The sequence below is a fragment of the Ovis aries genome, unplaced genomic scaffold, assembly GCF_016772045.2.
Source record: "Ovis aries strain OAR_USU_Benz2616 breed Rambouillet unplaced genomic scaffold, ARS-UI_Ramb_v3.0 scaffold_123, whole genome shotgun sequence".
Taxonomy (NCBI): domain Eukaryota; kingdom Metazoa; phylum Chordata; class Mammalia; order Artiodactyla; family Bovidae; genus Ovis; species Ovis aries.
In genome coordinates, this window is record NW_024599764.1 from 150,773 (window position 1) to 170,612 (window position 19,840).

Below are 19,840 nucleotides of genomic sequence, written 5' to 3' on the forward strand. Positions count from 1 at the left end.
AGCTGAAGCTCCAGTACTTTGGCCACCTCATGCGAAGAGTTGACTCACTGGAAAAGAGTCTGATGCTGGGAGGGATTGGGGGCAGGAGGAGAAGGGGACGACCGAGGATGAGATGGCTGGATGGCATCACGGACTCGACGGACGTGAGTCTGAGTGAACTCCGGGCGTTGGTGATGGACAGGGAGGCCTGGCGTGCTGCGGTTCATGGGGTCGCAAAGAGTCAGACACGACTGAGTGACTGAACCGACTGACTGACCAATTCAAAGTAACTTTCAAAAAAAGGTTAAGAATACTGGGATAAAAATCAGACCATGAGCAGCTCCAAATACCATCACAAGAAACATAATCTTGAAAAACGTCCTGAAGATGTACGCTTTAGCTGCAGACAGGACACACACCCCTATTATTGTTGAAACCGCACTTTGTAACACAGGGTACCCTAACAGGTACAGCGCCTCAATGGCTTTGTGGTTTGCTGAGGGCTCCGAACTGGAGACAAATGCATAGGAAATGTGAGCAGCGAAGTCAAAAGAAAACCCTATACAGATGACAAGGTTAATCATGGATATGGAGTCAAGGTTGACCTTCCAGAAGGCCATAAACCCCGTGACGCCCACAATCACAGAAGCAATAGCAAAAGTTACCCACAAAGAGCACAGGGGATGAGGAATTAGCAATAAGGAAACGACAAACATAGCTGCTGACGCAACCACCACATTCCGAACAGTGTTTTCTACTATTGCAGAAAACTGGTCAAAATATATGAATGCCGGGTTGTACACCATTAGGGGCACGGCACACTTCTCAGCCATGTCTCGGAACTGGAGCAGCATCAGCTTCTTGTTGGTTGAAGAAGAAATGCCCATGCTTTGAATGAAGGCCCGGGAACAAATGATCTCCTGTGATGATGTTATATTAATATCATATGCAAAAAGTGGGAATTCCATTAAGAAAGTGGGAATAGTGCTTAGAAACACGGTCTTATCATTTATATCCTGACGGAGGTTTTCCATGTAATTTACATATTCTCGTAACCAAAACTCTGTCAGGTTCTCATCTACATACTCACTGTTTTCAAAGTCCACCAGACATTTCTCCAGTCTTTGCCTCGCATCTTTATCCCAGTAGTCAAGAACCTCAGTAATGATTACCATAACCCTGGGGCCATAAGTAGAAAAATGTTCTTCTTCTACATTAAAATACGGTGTGATGTAGGAGTCGTCACTTGCCAAGTTTCGGAGGTCTAACCCCTCCTCCACTCGGAAACACCCATATATACTAGTTACGATGTACGAAACGTAGAGGAGCACCACAAAAATCTTGGACTTGGTGCTTGTGAGCAAAGGACCAAAATAGTCTCTAAAGAACAGATTCATTGGGTGGATGTCGGCTTTCCATCCATCCTGGAGGGAACTACCTGGGAGGCAGCAGGACTTTTTAAACGAGGAACATTTTTGGCCAGGCGTTCCTGGCTTCTCCAGCCAGCGCAGACAGACCCCTTCTCTCTTCCCGTCCAGGGCGATGCATGCCCCGAAGCAGGTGATGCTGTAGAAGTAGCAGAAGAGCAGGGTCGTCCCTGTGTAGATGCAGAAGTACTGCACGGACCGGAAGGAGGACATGACTCCTGTGTAGAAGGCCAGGACGTTGGTGAGGGTGGTGATCGTAATGGACACTGCCACTTGGGCGTAGGCATCAGACATCCGCTCGCTTACGCTGTCCGTGAGGCTGGTCTTCTGCCAGGCAGAAATCATGATGAACATGTCATCGACCCCAACACCTGTTAGAGAAAGAAACAGAGTCTTCGTACTTTTTAACATCCACTAAATATTAACCAGACCAGCTCAAACCGCTTTCTCTGCCCGTCTCTCAAGGTCTCCTTGATCCTGCGGAGTCTGTGTTTGGATCCTGCTTTCTCTGACGCCTTCTCTGGTTGCCTCTGAGTCCACAGCACGACTCTTCACCCCTTGCTCTGCAATAACTGCGCTCTGCACACACAGCACCGTGCACTCCACTCCTAGCCACCATTCGGCGCTTCGTGAAGAGTCAGGAAACCCGGCTGCCTGCGTGTTAGGCGAAGCAGTGTTAGCCACGCACCCCTGGTTCCATCAGAACATTCGAGGGACCATTTTCTCTCACAAACCATTTTACTCTAAGGCACTAATACTGAGTTAGCATCCCGTTGTTTAAAGCATGAGCTGGATTTATCTGTTCTCCAGTTAGCATCTAGCTGTCAATGTGGTCTGATTTTAAAGGCACCCCATAGTTTGTACACACACACACACACACACACACACACAGATCATGTAGTTTCCGTTAGTCTGGTTCTGACACCCAGACGCTGTCATTCAAACTTCACTCGCCCAGGTTAAGGCGTTACGTCAGTAAAGTGCAGGCACTCTTGAGATCAGAACTATGCACCAGAGCAAACCGTAAGGGGCCTTGACGTGGTAAGTGAATGCCAAAGTAACCAGCCTCTCTCACAGTGGCGTTTCCGGACTGATCTGGAATAAAGAGGCCAGGAGCGCATTTGAGGACTCTGAAGAGGTCGCAGAAGTTTAGGAGAGGAGGACTGCAGAGGAGAAGGGGGATTACCAGGCCGCCTAAGCACGTCGCAGATGAACTTCCCTGCCCTCAAGCTTCCTACCGCTTTCACTCCTATACACCTGTTTCTGTGTGTGTTGACACAGAATCAATACTTGGCACTGAATGCTGATTGAGTTTAACACCAACCCTGGAAGACCTTCACAGACCACACGGGAAGGCCCTGGGAACTGCACTTTGCCTCTAACTCGGATGCTGCGTGTTTGGTCTGGCAGGAGGCCTGCAGCGACGCAGGCTTGTGCAGTCCGTCACAAACTGCATCCCGACACGCCCCCACAGCCAGCTTTCTGGAGTTCGCTTGCATTCAGCTGGATGAAGGGCAAGAATCCGAAGTACTAAGGCCCACAAATAAACTCACTGATATGGAACAGGTATTTAAAAACCGGCTGTATTATTTATGGAACTTGGTTCAGAAACTGTCCTCGCACATTTCTTGAGCTACTGAAATCACAGCTCCCCCCTCCCCACCACATGCAGCCCTACACTCACCTGTCTATGTATATACAGATAATATGAAGGCGTTGATATGAAATCAGTTGTCTACACATCAGCTGCTTATGGCTGTGGGGACATTGAGTGTGTAAGCGTGAGTGTGTGCTAGGAAGGCACACATCCAGTGCACAGTTCCTCCCCTATCTCCCCTAGGAAACCAATTATTAATTCTTCCAAGTTGCTTACCACCCAAAATAGAAAGATATCTGCCTTCTTATACTTATTGTAAAATAAATCCTGAAAGTACAGGCAAATACAAAGAAAACCTTTAAACAACTGTAATTCTACCTGTCAACGATTGACAGGTAACATTTGCTAACATTTTAAGTATTATCTATCCGAATTTGCTCTATACAAATATATATGCACATTTGTATATCTCTCTGTTTTAAACATCTTGTCTCATAACCAGCATTTTCCATTTAACACTTTATATCTGCCTCTTTTGAAAGACTGAATGGGATTCCAGAACTTTAGTGTGGTCTGAGCAGACCGATCCCATGTTGATAAAGGGTCAGTTTGTTTCTCTTTTCCCCTGTTCTAAATCACACTAAAACGAACATGCTCTTTCATTTTGTGAAAACCCATCCAATGACTAGGACAAACTCCCAGAAGTGGAGTTGGCAGGTCAAAGGGATTCCATCAGAAATTTTAAGTCTTTCGATTTGTTGCAAAGTTACATCTTAAAAGTGCACCAATTTACAAATCTCCCTCAGCAGAATATGAGAGAGTTCACTTGCATACAACCTCCCCCAAACCTTCAATCTTGCTATAATGTTCATTCATCTAATAAGAAGACAAAGTATCTCACTTTTGGTTTAACTTGCATCCCTTGATGTGATTACACAAGGTCAAATATTTCTTTCTTACATTTCCAATGATCAGCATTTTGGATTCTGTGTGTGTGTGTGTGTGTGTGTGAAATGCCTGTTCGTGTCCCTGGTCGGTGTGTCTCCATTTGGGGTACCAGATTTTTCCAACTCTAAAGGCATATAATTCCACTGCGTTTTCTTTCTCTCCTGATCCCTCATTTTGGGTCTGTAGAGTCACCTGCATATAACTGTTCTGCCTGATCTAATGCAGCGCCCTTCCTTTCCCACCCCGCACCCCCACATGTGCAGTGTGCAGCCTCGCGCTTCGTTTTACTCACCGAGGATAAGAAACGGTGAATTCGCGACTATGAGCACAAAGGGCACCCCGACGTACAACATCAGGCCGAAGCTGCTCACCACGGCCAGGCCGGTGGAGACGACTCCGAACACCGCGACCCACATTTTGTTCCGTACACAGTCACACCTGTAAGTTTGGAGGGAAAAGTCATGGAACTTGAGTGCTAGCTTCCATACTGAAATTCCAGCAATTTGTAACATTCTTGACTCAGACACCTCTTCAGAGCCCTCTTGGACAATAATCCCCATAGCTGTCTGCTAGAGAACTTTAATTTCCAGACACTAGCCCCGACCAACTGAACAAAAACAAAGGGCCGTGAGGGGTGGGGGGTGGGGTGGCGACAGAAAAGTTGGGAATCTGTACTTTTACCAAACTATACTGGTTGATTCTTATGCAGTGAGCCAAGCATGAATCCACCGACTGGCCTTTCAGAACTGCAAAAAGATACTAAAACATTGCAAATAGATAATTCCATTCTGATCTCCACAGGAGTGTGAGTAGAAGCAAGCAGTATGAAAGTGCCCACGCCGAGGTATCTTCTCACCCACTTACGACTCCCGTTAGCCATAAACACAACCCCAAATACCTCCTGTATGTCAGAGCTGGTTCAATGTATATTGTGGCTAACAGAAAGAATGAAAGCCTCCTTCTGAAAGTTTTTCATGTTCTTCTCTGCTAAAAAAGTGTGCTCTAGGAAAGCCTCCTTCTGAAAGTTTTCACGTTCTCCTCTGCTAAAGAAGTGTGCTCTGGGAAAAAGGCTGTGTGTGTGTGTGTGTGTGTGTGCTCAGTCAATTCAGTTGTGTCTGACTGCTTGTGGCCCTGTGGACTGTATCCCACAAGGCTCCTCTGTCCACGGGAGTCTCCAGGCAGGAACAGTGGAGTAGGTCGCCATGCCTTCCCTCTAGGGGATCTTCCCCACCCAGGGATCAAACCTATGTTTCCTGAGTCTCTTGCATTGCAGGCAGATTCTTTACCACTGAGCCACCAGGGAAGCCCCAGAAAAGTGGCCGTTGCTGCTGCTAAGCCGTGTCAGTCGTGTCCGACTCTGTGCGACCCCATAGACGGCAGCCCACGAGGCTCCTCCGTCCATGGGATTTTCCAGGCAAGAGTATTGGAGTGGGTTGCTATTGCCTTCTCCAAGAAAAGTGGTTACTAATTGCAAAAAAAAAAAAAAAGTAATATATACTCCATTTTGAATAACACAACTTATGTCTATTGGTTGGACCAACAAAAATGGGGATATAGATGCAGCATTTTATTTTATTTTATTTTATTATTTTTTTTTTAAGTTTTGCATTGTTTTTTACTAAAGTCCAGAAATTTCCATATGACAAGTACATCAATGAAATGTTCCCAAAGAAATACTGAACAATATACACTCTAGTTAGCTGAGGATCCAGCTCAAGAGTTCATACTTAATTCTTGTGCATTAAAAATCAGCATGGATCTTAGATGATCTAGAATACACTGTGTTTTGAAATCCACAGCTGGTTTGATTTTTAACCATAATGAAAAACCAGTATTTCTATTCCATCAAATGTGTTTTACAACCAATAATAAATTCAGATCCACTGTATTATGCAACACACATCTTTGGAAAGCAACATAAAACAGTGAAATCGGATCAGTAGAAATATACAGTTAAAAGAAATACACAAAGTACTGTAGTTTTATTAAAAACTACTACTTGAGAAAGAAATCTTTCCACAAATAGCATAAAACTGTAGAATGATGAAAGGATCTGGGAAAGCTTTACAAAAGCCTAATTCCAACTGTATCTTCCTGAGGGTGGTGGCAAAGGGTATTTCCTTCCTTCTCTGGGATATCCCTGTCTCCCTCCACGATCGTCACGTCTGGGTGGATACCCGCCCGGCCCAGCTAACATCTGGTACTGGTTTGGCTGGAAGGCTGCATTTTGGGTTTGGAGCATCCGGTTCCATGGTAGCAGAGGTTCGGCCCCAACACCTCTGTCAAATCTTTGCTGCTGAAAAAGGGGAGGGGGACCTCGCCAGGAGTCCTGGGGCCTCACATTTGACATGAGCTTTGGAATCTGGGCTTGTCCTCGCAGAAGTGGCCGGTACATGTTCCCTTGGAAAGTTGGGGGTGGTGGTGCAGCATTGCTGTAGACGCCAGTTCCGGAGGAGCCTCTCGGCATAACATGGCCCAAAGCCCTGAAGGCTGCGGGATCCAGGTGGACAGGCCGCCGGTCCCGGTTAAAGCCGAGCTGGGGCTTCCACTGCCGTCCGTTGCTGGATTTCTCCCAGTCGCTAGGTTTCAGGACCGGTGCGGGTTTTCTTGCTCCCGGAAGCATGACAGCTTTAAAAATGTAATCTTCAGCAAACTGTGGGTCTTTAAAATTGATACTGATCACAGCGTTGTGTGTCAGATCCTTTAATACTGGAATAGGAGAACATACTACTTGATCTGGAAGAACAGCTTCCTCATCCAAAGAAAACTTCCCTTGGATCCCATGACATAGCTCAGGTGGTACATCCACTGACTCTGTGGAACCTGTCTTGTACAGCTCTAAAATGAAGTCGTGCAGTGGGTGATGTTTCCCAACAAATAAGACGTCACCTCCAAGACTGTTTCTTCTGGTCTCTTCAGGGGTGAGGTCCGGGTACACCTCTTCCAGGGCAGCACGCAATCTCCGCTCGTCCACAAACGGCAACAGAGCCACACCTTGCCATGCATACTTCTTCCCATTCAAATCAATAGCAAAATCTTCAGGGTAGAAGTCAATTATACTAGAATCTGGATCACTCATGAGCTTCCGCCATGATGGAGGTAGAAAGTTACCACTAGCAGCTGGAAAAACCCCCATAAGTTGTTCCAGTGGTTTAAACGGTTTGGTACCCTTCTCAAAATCAGAAGGCATGTCTGCAATCCCTTCGAAGTCTGAAGCAAATGGTGCATAATGGAATGGGTAATACCACTTCCAGGATGCACAGCCCTGGTAATAATATCGTAGAACCCAGCAGAGTCCTTCAACGTAAGACTGAACAACTTTACGTCGGAATTTTTCATCTGCTGCATCAACATCAAATTTGTTCTTGTAGTATCGCTGTTTCCAACCAGCTTCCCATAACCTGACGTTATCCTCTGGCTCAGGTTCACTGTCACTGTCCTCCACTTTTCGTTTAATTCCTCCTCTCGGAGATGGGGAGCCGTCAGAAGTGAAACTCGTATTAGGAGAGACTGAAGGACTCAAATTATTCTGCATCCTCATTTCATAAGCTGCTTGTCTTGGATTACTGGCCACTTGAGATCCTGGTGAGCTTCTTGAACCAAGGGCATGAGGGGTTAATATTCCACCAGGAGAGAAAGATGGTTGATCTCTCTTCATTCTCTTTCTTTTTTCTTTCTGTCGTCTTCTAAAACTGTCCTCATCATCCTTTCTTTTTTTAAAAATGCTATCCTCAACTTCACCAACTGCTAACATGATCATCTGTACTCTCTGCAGATTGACATAACCACTTTCTGTAAGGTAACCCCCGGTTTTGTGTACCACATTTTTGTATATGTTAACCAAGCGGTCAATGGCACCTTCCCTAATCTCTAAGGATGGCAGGTGAGGAAGGAAGTCGTTTCCCACAAAGAAGCACATGAAGACCCAGTCATCGATGCTCCTCTCGACGTCAAACGTGAACGGCAGGCTGGCCATGGTGAGCTCTCTTTCCAAATACTCACGGAGGATGCTGAGACGAAGGAAGATAAACTCTCCTTCTGCACAAGGAAGGCTGTCTGCCAGTTCATCGTGCTTTCCCTTCTTTTCTCTTGGCAAACCTTCACAGTCCTTGACATCATGTCCAAATTGATTACAAAGACCACAGGGTTTGGGTTTGTTTGGTTTGAATTCTTCTCTGATAATGGTAAAGTTGGGCTCATGTGTAGCAAGGCCAAGCATAATGAGATCAGCATCTGCTCCACATAAGCAGTGATGAGTGTTTGGGTCATGGTTAGGCTGGGCTCTTTGTCTTCTAATATAATCCATGATTTTATGTTCCCCTTCACCAGGAGCACTAGCATCAGATAAAATAACTGTCAAATTTTTCCACCCAGGGTCATTATTTAAACGATCAGCTATGTAATAGCGAAGGCATTTAGCAAGATTGTCCATGAACTCAGTTCCTGGTGTAATACAGTTGCTGTCAAATCTTTCTTTTATTTCTTCTGGAGGAAGATAGCCACCTTTTGCCAGTATCTCTTCCCTGACTCGCTGCTTCTCTATCGCTGCTTCCATGCCTTCTTTGGATGCTCGGAACCTCCTTGAACGCTGCTGGTTCATTTTAGCGCGCGGTGCCACTCCATCTATTGCCATGTAGAGAAGCCGTCTTGGTCTGACAATACTGAAGAGTCTGTCAATGTACTCAAAGATCGCAACCATCATTTCATCCTCGTTTTTTGGTGCTGGTCTTCTCTTCCACGCAGTTGACAATGATGGACGGGTACTTGCGGCTGAGCCAGCGGAAGAAAGCCGGGACTCCCATGGCGGCGGCCCGGCCAGCGAACGCGCGGTAACCAGAGAGACGAGCCGCGGCGGGCACCCTAGATGCAGCATTTTAAAAAGACTGGATTTAACACTTTAACTCCCCAACAACCACAACTTAACCTTTTAAAGTACTGACGACAATCTCTTGGTTTCTGTTCTACTTCATTGCCAACTGCGTCAAAACAAATGACTGATAGCTGCCTCTAGAAACGTTTAGTAGGAGAGAGAAACAGTTTGGTTTGAAGGCTAGGAAAGTCAACTATGGAAATGGAGCTGCTGATTCCCAAAAAGCAAGACTATAACTGAAGACCTTATTCATGCAAGGCCACATTAAAATAACCAAACTTTCTTATTAAAACAACTATGTGTGCCTGTATTTCACTTTTTCTCAAACTGCTGGTGCTATCTGTTAAACTCAGGGCCCCAAATCAACATAGATACAGGCACCAAAACAAAAGCATTTTGTTTTGATCACAAAATAAGATTTGATTACAACCAATACTTTCTTGTGGACTTCTCTAGAGCTCAGATGGCAAAGAATTTGCCTGCAATGCAGGAGATCTGGGTTCAATCCCGGGGTCAGGAAGATCTCCTGGAGAAGGAAATGTCAAGCCACTCCAGTATTCTTGCCTGGAGAATCCCATGGACAGGGAGGCCTGGTGGGTACAGACCCTGGGGTCACAAAGAGTCAGACACGATTAAGTGACTAACACATCACACAATACTTTCTTCAAGCAACAATACTGGTTTACAAGAGTTTAAGATAAAAATAACACAAATGAACCTTGAAATCAGAAAGGCCAACAGGATAAAATCTACATATGACACGCTCAGCCCTGTCTCCTCTTTCTGGTTTCCGGACTGTTGGCATGCACCTTTCAGAGGGTGGAGGGAGTGGAGCACATTATTGGCTAGAGTGGCTTGACCTCGGCTAGTCGCTGTGTCGGCTGTCTAAATGATCCTTATTTCAGTGTCCAACAGGCAACAGAAGCTGTGAGTGCAGAGCACTGGTGAGCACACTCGCAGGCTTTCTGGTCTCCAAGAAGGGCTTTGGTTGAGCAGCGTATCACAGTGACTTAGGAGAGTCTCAGAACTTTAGACTCCTGCACTCCGGGCACACAGCTCTGCAGCCTCTGATCTACAGTTTGTAGGGAAGTTGCAGAATCCACGTGTCTAAACATTTCTTCATGTGATTCCAGTGCTCAGGCTGACTTGGGAATCGCTGGCAGCAAAGTGACCAATCGAAACAGCTCACTAGCCACACATTAAAGACGGCGTGAGGCAGGAGGTCCCTGGCGGCGCAACGGCTAGGACACCTCAGCGCTGCCACTGCCAGGGCCTGGGTTTGGCCAAAAAAGACAAAAGGTATAAATGGATGAAAGGAAGGATAATAGCTCTAACATCCACAGAACATTAAATACCCAGACAACAGAAGTGAGTCCTTCCTTGTCAGCAATTATTTTAAATCTAAACAGATTAAACTTTCCAATCAAAAAGCAGATATTGTCAGAATGGATAAAACAGCATGATTCAACTATATGCTATTTATAAGGGATTCACTTTAGATCCAAAGACATAAATAGATTAGTAAGAGGCCTGAACTAGATTCTCCATGTGAATAGCAACCAAAGGGGACGGGGGTGCCCGCACTGATAACAGACACAGTAGACTGCTCCAAAAGCTGTTAGAAGTTTTGAGACAGAAGGAATCACATATTCATAAACGGGCCAGTTAGTCAAGAAGATGTAACAACTATGAACACGAATGGCCCTCATAACAGCGACCCAAGATGTATGAAGCGAACACTAAGAGTGTTGTGGAGAGAAGCACGGAGCTCCACAGCAATAGCTGGAAAGCTCAGTACCTCCCTCTCAATACTGGGGAGACGTCCAGGCAGGCAGTCCGTAAGGAAAATGGAAGCATGCAGAATACCGTGAAACTTACGAGGTGTAAGTGCCCAGAGGCAAGCTTATGCTGCATTAAAAACAGAGACAAGACCTCAAACCACTTTGTGGATTCAGACCCTTGTGGAGCCAGAAAAAGAGGAGAAGACCCAACATGGAGCTGACAGGAGGGGTAAAGTAAGAACATGGTAAATACATTGGAGAAGGAAATGGTACCCACTCCAGTGTTCTTGCCTGGAGAATCCCAGGGATGGGGGAGCCTGGTGGGCTGCCGTCTATGGGGTCGCACAGAGTCGGACACACAGCAGCAGCAGCAGAGAAAACTAGCAAAGCCAAAAGTTGGTTATCAAAAAAAAAATCAACAAAATGGAAAGACATTTATTTAGAGTGATAAAGGGGAAAAATACAAATAACTAAATGAGACATGAAAATGGGGAGTTCACTACTGAATTTACAGAAACAGAAAGGATTTAAGACATTACTATAAGCAACCTATGCCAAGAAACTGGATAACCTAGATAAAATACACAAATTCCCAGAAATACACAAAGACCTCAGCTGACTCAAGATGAAACTCTCCACAGAACACATAAAAGGACTGATGCATAGTCAAGAACCGCAACTCACCTGCAAAATAAAGTCCAGGCTTGATGGCTTCACTAGTGCATTTAATAAAATATGTAAAGAAGAATTAACACCAATCCTTTTCACACCCTTCCAAAAACCTGAAAGGAAGAAAACACTTCCTAACTCTTTTGATGAGGCCATGATTACACTGATCTCAGTGTCACACTAAGGTACCACAGTTCAGTTCAGTTCAGTTGCTCAGTCATGTCCGACTCTTTGCGACCCCATGAATCACAGCACTCCAGGCCTCCCTGTTCATCACCATCTCCCAGAGTTCACTCAGACTCACGTTCATGGAGTCCGTGATGCCATCCAGCCATCTCATCCTCTGTCGTCCCCTTCTCCTCCTGCCCCTAATCCCTCCCAGCATCAAACTCTTTTCCAATGAGTCAACTCTTCGCATGAGGTGGCCAAAGTACTGGAGTTTCAGCTTTAGCATCATTCCTTCCAAAGAAATCCCAGGGCTGATCTCCTTGAGAATGGACTGGTTGGATCTCCTTGCAGTCCAAGGGACTCTCAAGAGTCTTCTCCAATGTCACAGTTCAAAAGCATCAATTCTTCGGTGCTCAGCCTTCTTCACAGTCCAACTCTCACATCCATACAGGACCACTGGAAAAACCATAGCCTTGACTAGATGGACCTTAGTTGGCAAAGTAATGTCTCTGGTTTTGAATATGCTATCTAGGTTGGTCATAACTCTTCTTCCAAGGAGTAAGCGTCTTTTAATTTCATGGCTGCAATCACCATCTGCAGTGATTTTGGAGCCCCCCCCCAAAATAAAGTCTGATACGGTTTCCACTGTTTCCCCATCTATTTCCCATGAAGTGATGGGACCAGATGCCATGATCTTTGTTTTCTGAATGTTGAGCTTTAGGCCAACTTTTTCAGTCTCTCCTCTTTCACTTTCATCAAGAGGCTTTTTAGCTCCTCTTCACTTTCTGTCATAAGGGTGGTGTCATCTGCATATCCGAGGTTATTGATATTTCTCCCGGCAATCTTGATTCCAGCTTGTGTTTCTTCCAACCCAGCGTTTCTCATGATGTACTCTGCATATAAGTTAAATAAGCAGGGTGACAATATACAGCCTTGACGTACTCCTTTTCCTATTTGGAACCATTCTGTTGTTCCATGTCCAGTTCTAACTGTTGCCTCCTGACCTGCATACAGGTTTTTCAAGAGGCAGGTCAGGTGGTCTGGTATTCCCATCTCTCTCAGAATTCTCCACAGTTTATTGTGATCCACACAGTCAAAGGCTTTGGCATAGTCAATAAAGCAGAAATAGATATTTTCTGGAACTCTCTTGCTTTTCCATGATCCAGTGGATGTTGGCAATTTGATCTCTGGTTCCTCTGCCTTTTCTAAAACCAGCTTGAACATCAGGGAGTTCACGGTTCACGTATTGCTGAAGCCTGGCTTGGAGAATTTTGAGCATTACGTTACTAGCATGTGAGATGAGTGCAATTGTGTGGTAGTTTGAGCATTCTTTGGCATTGCCTTTCTTTGGAATTGGAATGAAAACTGACCTTTTCCAGTCCTGTGGCCACTGCTGAGTTTTCCAAATTTGCTGGCATATTGAGTGCAGCACTTTCACAGCATCATCTTTCAGGATTTGAAATAGCTCCACTGAAATTCCATCACCTCCACTAGCTTTGTTCATAGTGATGCTTTCTAAGGCCCACTTGACTTCACTTTCCAAGATGTCTGGCTCTAGATTAGTGATCACATCATCATGATTATCTTGGTCGTGAAGATCTTTTTGTACAGTTCTTCCGTGTATTCTTGCCACCTCTTCTTAATATCTTCTGCTTCTGTTAGGTCCAGACCATTTCTGTCCTTTATCGAGCCCATCTTTGCATGAAATGTTCCCTTGGTATCTCTAATTTAAGGAAGCTACAAATAATACCTCTTATTAATATAGATAAAAAAAATCCTCAACAAAATTCTAGCAAACACAATCCAATAAGCATATTAAAAGAAGTATACATCATGACCATATGGGATTTACCCCAGGAATGGAAGCGTGGTTCAACACAAGAGCATCAATGTAATACAGCACAGTAACAGAACAAAGGGTAAAAAGCCATCTGAATCTCTCAAAAGGCACAGAAAAGGCACTTGACAAAACCCAATGTCTTTTCATGATAAAAACTCTCGAAAACAAGGAATGGAAGGAAAGTGACTCAAAATTATAAAGGCAATTATGAAAACTGCAAGCTAACGTTATACTCAACAGTGAAAAAAAGAAAGCTTTCCCTCCAAGATCAGGAACAAGATAAGGAGCCACTTTCATCAGCGATATTCAAAGATGCACTAGAGGTGCTTGCCAGAGCAATTAGACAGGACTTTGAAATTAAAGGAATTCAAACTGGAAAGGAAGAACTGTAACTCTCTTTTCACAGATTATATGATCCTACATATGAAAACGCCAATGAATCCAAAGGAAGCTACTAAAGTTAGTAAAGAAATTCAGTAGAGCTGCAAGATGCAACACCAACACATAGGACTCAGTTGTTCCTATCCCTGTGCAATGAACAATCCCCAAAAGAGATTAAGAAAGTGATTTCATTTAGCATTTAGAATAATGAAACACTTAGGGATACATTTAACCAAAGAGGTGAAAGTCTGGTACACGGAAAACTACAAAACATCGGTGAAAGAAACTAAAAAAGACCTGAATTAATGGAAAGACTTTCACAGTCCATGGTGGGGAAGACTTAATATTGTCAAAATGACAGTCTCGCCTAAGGTGATCTACACATTAAACACAATCTCTATCAAAATCCCAACAGCTTTTATTCAGAAATGTATAGGTCAATACTCAAATTCATACGGAATTACAAGGAGTCCTGGATATTCCAGAATAACGTTAAAAAGAAAAAATAAATGGACAACTGAGACTTCCATATTTCAAAACTTATATAGCTACAGTATTTAAATCAAAGTGGTACTAGTATATGGACAGACATATAGACCAATGGAGTAGAACTGAGCATCTAAAAATAAATCCATTTATCTATAGCCCATTGATTTTTGACAAGGATGCCAAATCCAATCAACTGGGAAAGAGCAGTCTTTTCAACAATGGCACCTGGATGACTGGATTTCCACAGGAACAAGAATGAAGTTGGACCCCTACTTCACATCACATACGACTATGATCACAAACATCGCAGCCAGAACCATGAAACTCTAGAAGGAGACGGAGAGCAGCCGCACACGCCCTCGCTTGTCAGTGGGAGCTTAGATGCGACACCGAGAGCACGAGCAGAAGCGATGAGAACAAACCAGCTGGGTTTCATCTGCACTGAAGCCTTTGTACGTTGAAGGGCATTATCAAGAAAGCGGAGAGAAAATCCACAGAGTGAGAGAAGATATTTGCAAATTATAGAACCTGATAAGGATTTACTATCGAAAACATATTCTCAACAACAACAGAATTCAACAACAAAAGGACAAACAGCTTCACTAAAAATGAACAAAGGTGGGAACTCCCTGGCAGTCCAGTGGTCAGAACTCCAAACTTTCACTGCCAAGGACCTGGGCACAAGTTCAGCCTCCAGTCAGGGAAATAAGATTCTTCCAAGCCTTGGGGCACAGCCAAAAAAAGGGCAAAGGGCTTGAATAGACATTTCTCCATAGAGGATATGCCTGTGTGCTCAGTAGCTCAGCTGTCTGACTCCTTGTGACCCCTAGCCACCAAGCTCTTCTGTTCATGAAATCTTCCAGGCAAGAATACCAGAGTGGGTTACCATTTCCTTCTCCAGGGCATCTTCCCAACACAGGGGTCGAAACCAAGTCTCTTGCATTTCCTGCACCGGCAGGCAGGTTCTTTACCACGGCGCCACCTGGGGAGCTCCAAAGAAGACATACCAACAACCAATAACCACATTAAGAAGACAGTCATGGTTAGGGTATAGAGAAACTGGGAAACGGACACACTGTTGGTGGGATAGGAAATGGTGCAGTCTCTGTGAAAAATCGTTCGGTGGTCCTTCAAGAAGCTAACCAGTGAATTATCAAACAACCCACTAATGCCACTCCTAGGGATGTACTGAAAAGAACTGGAAACAGGAGCTTAGACAGAGATTCGGGCCCCATGGTCCACCGCAGCATCATTCACTGGCGTCCGAAGGTAAGAATATTCCAGCGCCCTCACCAGGTAGGCAGATGAACAACCGTGGTCTATACATAGAATGGAGTTTCATTCAGCCACGCAGAGGAGCTCATGCTACAGCACGGACAAGTGCTGGAAACACGGTGAGGGAGATGAGTCAGCCACGAAAGGGCGGACACCGTGCGATTCCACTTATACGACACCTCTGGGACAGGCAGGTTCATGGAAACAGAAACTGGATTAAAAATCCGCCAAGATGTGGGGAAGACAGCAGGGAGTTATTACTTAATGGTTGCAGTGTTTGTTTGGGGCGACGGAAAATACTCATAAAGGGATAGCTGTGACGGCTGCACAACACTGATAGTGTGATTAATCCCACTGATCTGCACACTCAGAAATGATTTTCGAAATGACACATTTTATGTTATAGATGTTATGCTGCTGCTAAGTCACTTCAGTCGTGTCCGACTCTGTGCGACCCCATAGACGGCAGCCCACCAGGCTCCCCTGTCCCTGGGATTCTCCAGGCAAGAACACTGGAGTGGGGTGCCATTTCCTTCTCCAATGCATGAAAGTGAAAAGTGTAAGTGAAGTCGCTCAGTCGTGTCCGACTCTTAGCGACCCCATGGAGTGCAGCCCACCAGGCTCCTCTGTCCATGTTCATTTTCCAGGTGAGAGTACTGGAGTGGGGTGCCATCGCCTTCTCCACATTATGTACATTATTACAATAAAACAGTTTTTAGAGTTTAAAAAACTAATAAAATTGTTTTACCTGTAGCATGATACAACTGCAAATAATATGATTAGGAGGTAGGCCAGGTGAAACAAGGGGACCACCGTCCTGGAAGTTGCCTCAAACTCCAGTTTTCTGGAAAGTGATGAGAAGTAGACAACCTAGACAGAAACACATTCAGGTAAATGGTGCTCAGCCCTGACACTGCATGTGAGTCACACATGACATCAGAACACGACAGCGTATTAATTCAAGCATTAAAACCCAGCGAAAAATCAAAATATATGGATTATGATTTTAGAATAAAGAAAGTAATAAAGATTTGCTTCTTGCCACAAAGATTTGCTTCTGGCATGCTTTTCAAAGTGTCTCTCAAAAAATCTAAAGTTTAAAACTTCTTAATACACAAAATCTGAATCTTATATAAAACTGTGAAAACATTAACAACTACAGACATTATAACTTTTTCTAAACTTCTATTCAGTCATTATCTTTTACTATTTTAATTGTACAAACAACATTTCAGACGGGCCTGGGTATTAAAAGGCTTTTCCCGGAAGATGTCTTCTCATTTTCACCAGTTTTATTCACAGTATAAGGTTTGCCAGCCCCCAAATTACTGAACAGCTAATATGTGCCTGGCACTATGCTATAATTTACTTTTAAAATGCTCATCTTTCTCAAAAACATCATGGACCTTTTGTTTAAAGTTTTGCTTTTTGATTCCAATGAACTCCAACGTTTAGGGGGCTCCCAGAAACAGCAAAGGCTCAAACTGAAAGTAAGAATTACAGAGAAATTTGAGCAGATAAACCAAACCAACCCTGAAGACCAACATCTGCACTGAGCAGGCCTGCCCTGAGAACGTCATTCACGTCATTCACTGAACAGGCCTGCCCTGAGAACGCGCCGTCTGCGCTTTCAACCAGAATGTTACCAGGGGTTTAAGATCTGTGGCATTCTTCTTTTTTAAGTCCTCTTTTTACTTTATTAAAAAATTACTGTAGTGTAGTTGAGTTACAATGTGTTAGCTTCATGTGTACAGCGAAGGGAACCAGTGAGACACACATCCACTCTTTTCCACAATCTGCTGTGGCTTTCTTCAGTGTGCTGCTTTAAGAAAGCTGGGTTATGGATCGAATAAAGCAGAGCACACCTAGCTCCCAGTCAAGGGCTCTATCTGGCAATCTGGGAGTGCTGCTGCTGCGGCCTTTGGGACAGCTCCTCTTATCCCTCCCACCTTCTCCTGGCCTCCCATAAACCCCAGCCACTAGGCACCTGGATCTTCTTCAAGGCCAGGCTCTTTTCAAAGCTGCCAAACTTCGTTAGGAAATGGATCATCCACGCCTTGCTACGTTCATTTTCCTCTCCTTCACCTGTCTCCAGGTAGTACTGCAGCCGCATGGCTTTGGCCTGGAGGAGTGACTGGCTCGGCCCCAAGACAGTTCCTCCCAGGATGTTGGCCAGGGAGACGATCTGACCCGCTGGGCTGTAGATGGGGAAGGTGATGGCTGTCAGGTTGAGGCCCTTGTTCCTCTTCCAGGCGAACAAGAGTGGGTTGGGGGGGACACAGATGCCCTGGTTCTTGGCGCACACCTCGCTGTAGGGGATCTGGGTTCCGTTGTCCTGGGTCACAGTCAGAGCCTGCACGGCGTCGTCCACCTTGCTGATTTCCTCTAGGATGTCCGGCTCCAGCAGGGTCTCTGTGTCAGAGACCACGAGGAGGGAGGCATAAGGGACATCGGTGCTCTTCCTGGAGACGGAGAAGACGAGGGAGTCGTTGGCGGTGAAATGGCCCTGCACGAAGCGCCGCTCGGCCTTGGCAGGGCTCCCGATCGGCGTGTACTGCTCCTCCAGGTCTTCATCCCCGTCGCGGGGCAGGTACATCAGGCCGGTGCCCAGGACGGCCGTCAGCGCCACCGGCAGCAGCAGGAAGACCCAGGGGTGCGCGCCCACCTTCCAGCCCAGCCGCTGGAAGGCCCGCGACAGCGGCGCCTCCAGGCAGTCGGTGCGGCAGCGGGGCCGCGGGGCCCGAAGGGCCTCAGGCCGCGAGGCCGGCGGGGGCGGGGGCTCTGCGCTCGGCCCCGCCGCCCGGCCGCGCTCGGGCTCCCGGTCCTGGCCCGCCGCCGAGGGCGGCTCCGGCTCCGGGCCAGGCCCTGCGGGCGGCCCGCTCTCCCCCTCCGGCCCCGGCCCCTGGGCCTCGGGCCCAGGCCCTGGTCCTGCCTCCCGCTCCGGCTGGGGCTCCGGCTCCGGCTCGGTCTCCGGCTCGGGCTCCGGCTCGGGCGCAACCTTCGAGGGATTCAGGCTCATTTCCAGGAAGGAAAGCCCACGTTCTCAGCACGGCCGATCAGAAAGGAGCTGCGTACCGAGCCCGCTCTCCACCCGCCAACGGTTTCCTGCCGTTCCAGCGCGTCTGTTTGACCCCAGGCTGCTCGCGCCCGGTGCTGAGCGGCGTCGGCGGTCACGTGGTTCCGCTGAGGTCAGTTCGCGTCCGACTGTGTGCGCCCCCATGAACCGCAGCACACCAGGCCTCCCTGTCCATCACCCACTCCCGGAGCTTACTCAAACTCATGTCCATTGAATCGGTGATGCCATCCAACCATCTCATCCTGTGTTGTCCCCTTCTCCTCCTGCCTGCAATGTTTCCTAGCGTCAAATGAGTCAGCTCGTCACATCAGGTGGCCAAAGTATTGGAGTTCAGCTTCAGCATCAGTCCTTCCAATGAATATTCAGGACTGATCTCCTTTAGGATGGACTGGTTGGATCTCCTTGCAGTCCAGGGGAGTCTCAAGAGTCTTCTCCAACACCACAGTTCAGAAGACTCAATTCTTTGGTGCTCAGCTTTCTTTACAGTCCAACCCTCACACCCATACATGACCACTGGAGAAACCATAGCTTTGACTAGAGGGACCTTTGTTGGCAAAGTAATGTCTCTGCTTTTTAATATGCTGTCTGGGTTGGTCATAACGTTTCTTCCAAGGAGTAAGTGTCTTTTAACTTCATGGCTGCAGTCACTATCTGCAGTGATTTTGGAGCCCCCCAAAATAAAGTCTGACACTGTTTCCACTGTTTCCCCATCTATTTGCCATGTAGTGATGGGACCACATGCCATGCTCTAACTAGCCCCAGATGTGTCCCTGGTGCCCATTCTCTCAGGATTTAGTTAATATAAGAAACATTTCTTAAAGGCAAATGAAATGAGTGGTTACATGACTCAGAACTGACTGGGAGAATTTGACTTGTTCAGGGACACACACACACACAGACACACACACACACACACACTCACACACTCACTCACACACACCCCCACGCATCAGAGGTGCAGATTTTCCGTGCTCTAGGTGGCCGATCTCACCTCTGAGGGGACCATCCAGAAGCATGGTCCTCAGGTAAGGCTTTGGCCAACCTGGTGCAGCTCATTTAGTTATTTCTATTCTTTACAGACATAACGGTCTCTGGTAAAAAGTTAGAAGTAGATGAATAAAATGAAAAGTGGGACTAGAAGAACCCAAAGTGAAAGTGAAAGTGAAGCCGCTCAGTCGTGTCTGACTCTTTGCAACCCCGTGGACTGTAGCCCACCAGGCTCCTCTGTCCATGGGATTTTCCAGGCAATAGCACTGGAGTGGAGTGCCATTTCCTTCTCCAGGGGATCTTCCTGACCCAGGGATCGAACCCGGGTCTCTCTCATTGTCGGCAGATGCTCT

The 19,840-nt window shown here is 46.2% G+C and overlaps 2 protein-coding genes across 2 annotated transcripts; both read right to left on the bottom strand.

Moving 5' to 3' along the window:
• Positions 1–272: 272 nt before the first annotated feature.
• Positions 273–18,443, bottom strand: LOC101121837 (patched domain-containing protein 3-like). Its single transcript, XM_027961555.3, has 4 exons — positions 17,412–18,443; positions 16,173–16,294; positions 4,244–4,389; positions 273–1,777 (listed from the first exon to the last, which is right to left on the bottom strand). Exons 1-4 carry the CDS (start codon positions 18,441–18,443, stop codon positions 273–275), a joined length of 2,805 nt encoding a protein of 934 aa, XP_027817356.1.
• Positions 5,553–8,801, bottom strand: LOC114110582 (5'-3' exoribonuclease 2-like). Its single transcript, XM_042242605.2, is given in 2 exon segments — positions 5,553–8,678; positions 8,680–8,801. Coding segments are annotated over 2 exon segments (2,727 nt in total). The 5' UTR covers positions 8,754–8,801; the 3' UTR covers positions 5,553–6,025.
• Positions 18,444–19,840: the final 1,397 nt, after the last annotated feature.

Coding starts and splice junctions, on each gene's coding strand:
- LOC101121837 (XM_027961555.3), bottom strand. CDS start 18,443: ATGAGCCTGAATCCCTCGAAGGTTGCGCCCGAGCCGGAGCCCGAGCCG. Junction 16,295..17,411: donor TGGCCTTGAAGAAGATCCAG/GTGCCTAGTGGC, acceptor GTTTCTGTCTAG/GTTGTCTACTTCTCATCACT. Junction 4,390..16,172: donor GCAGTTGTATCATGCTACAG/GTAAAACAATTT, acceptor CCAAACTTACAG/GTGTGACTGTGTACGGAACA.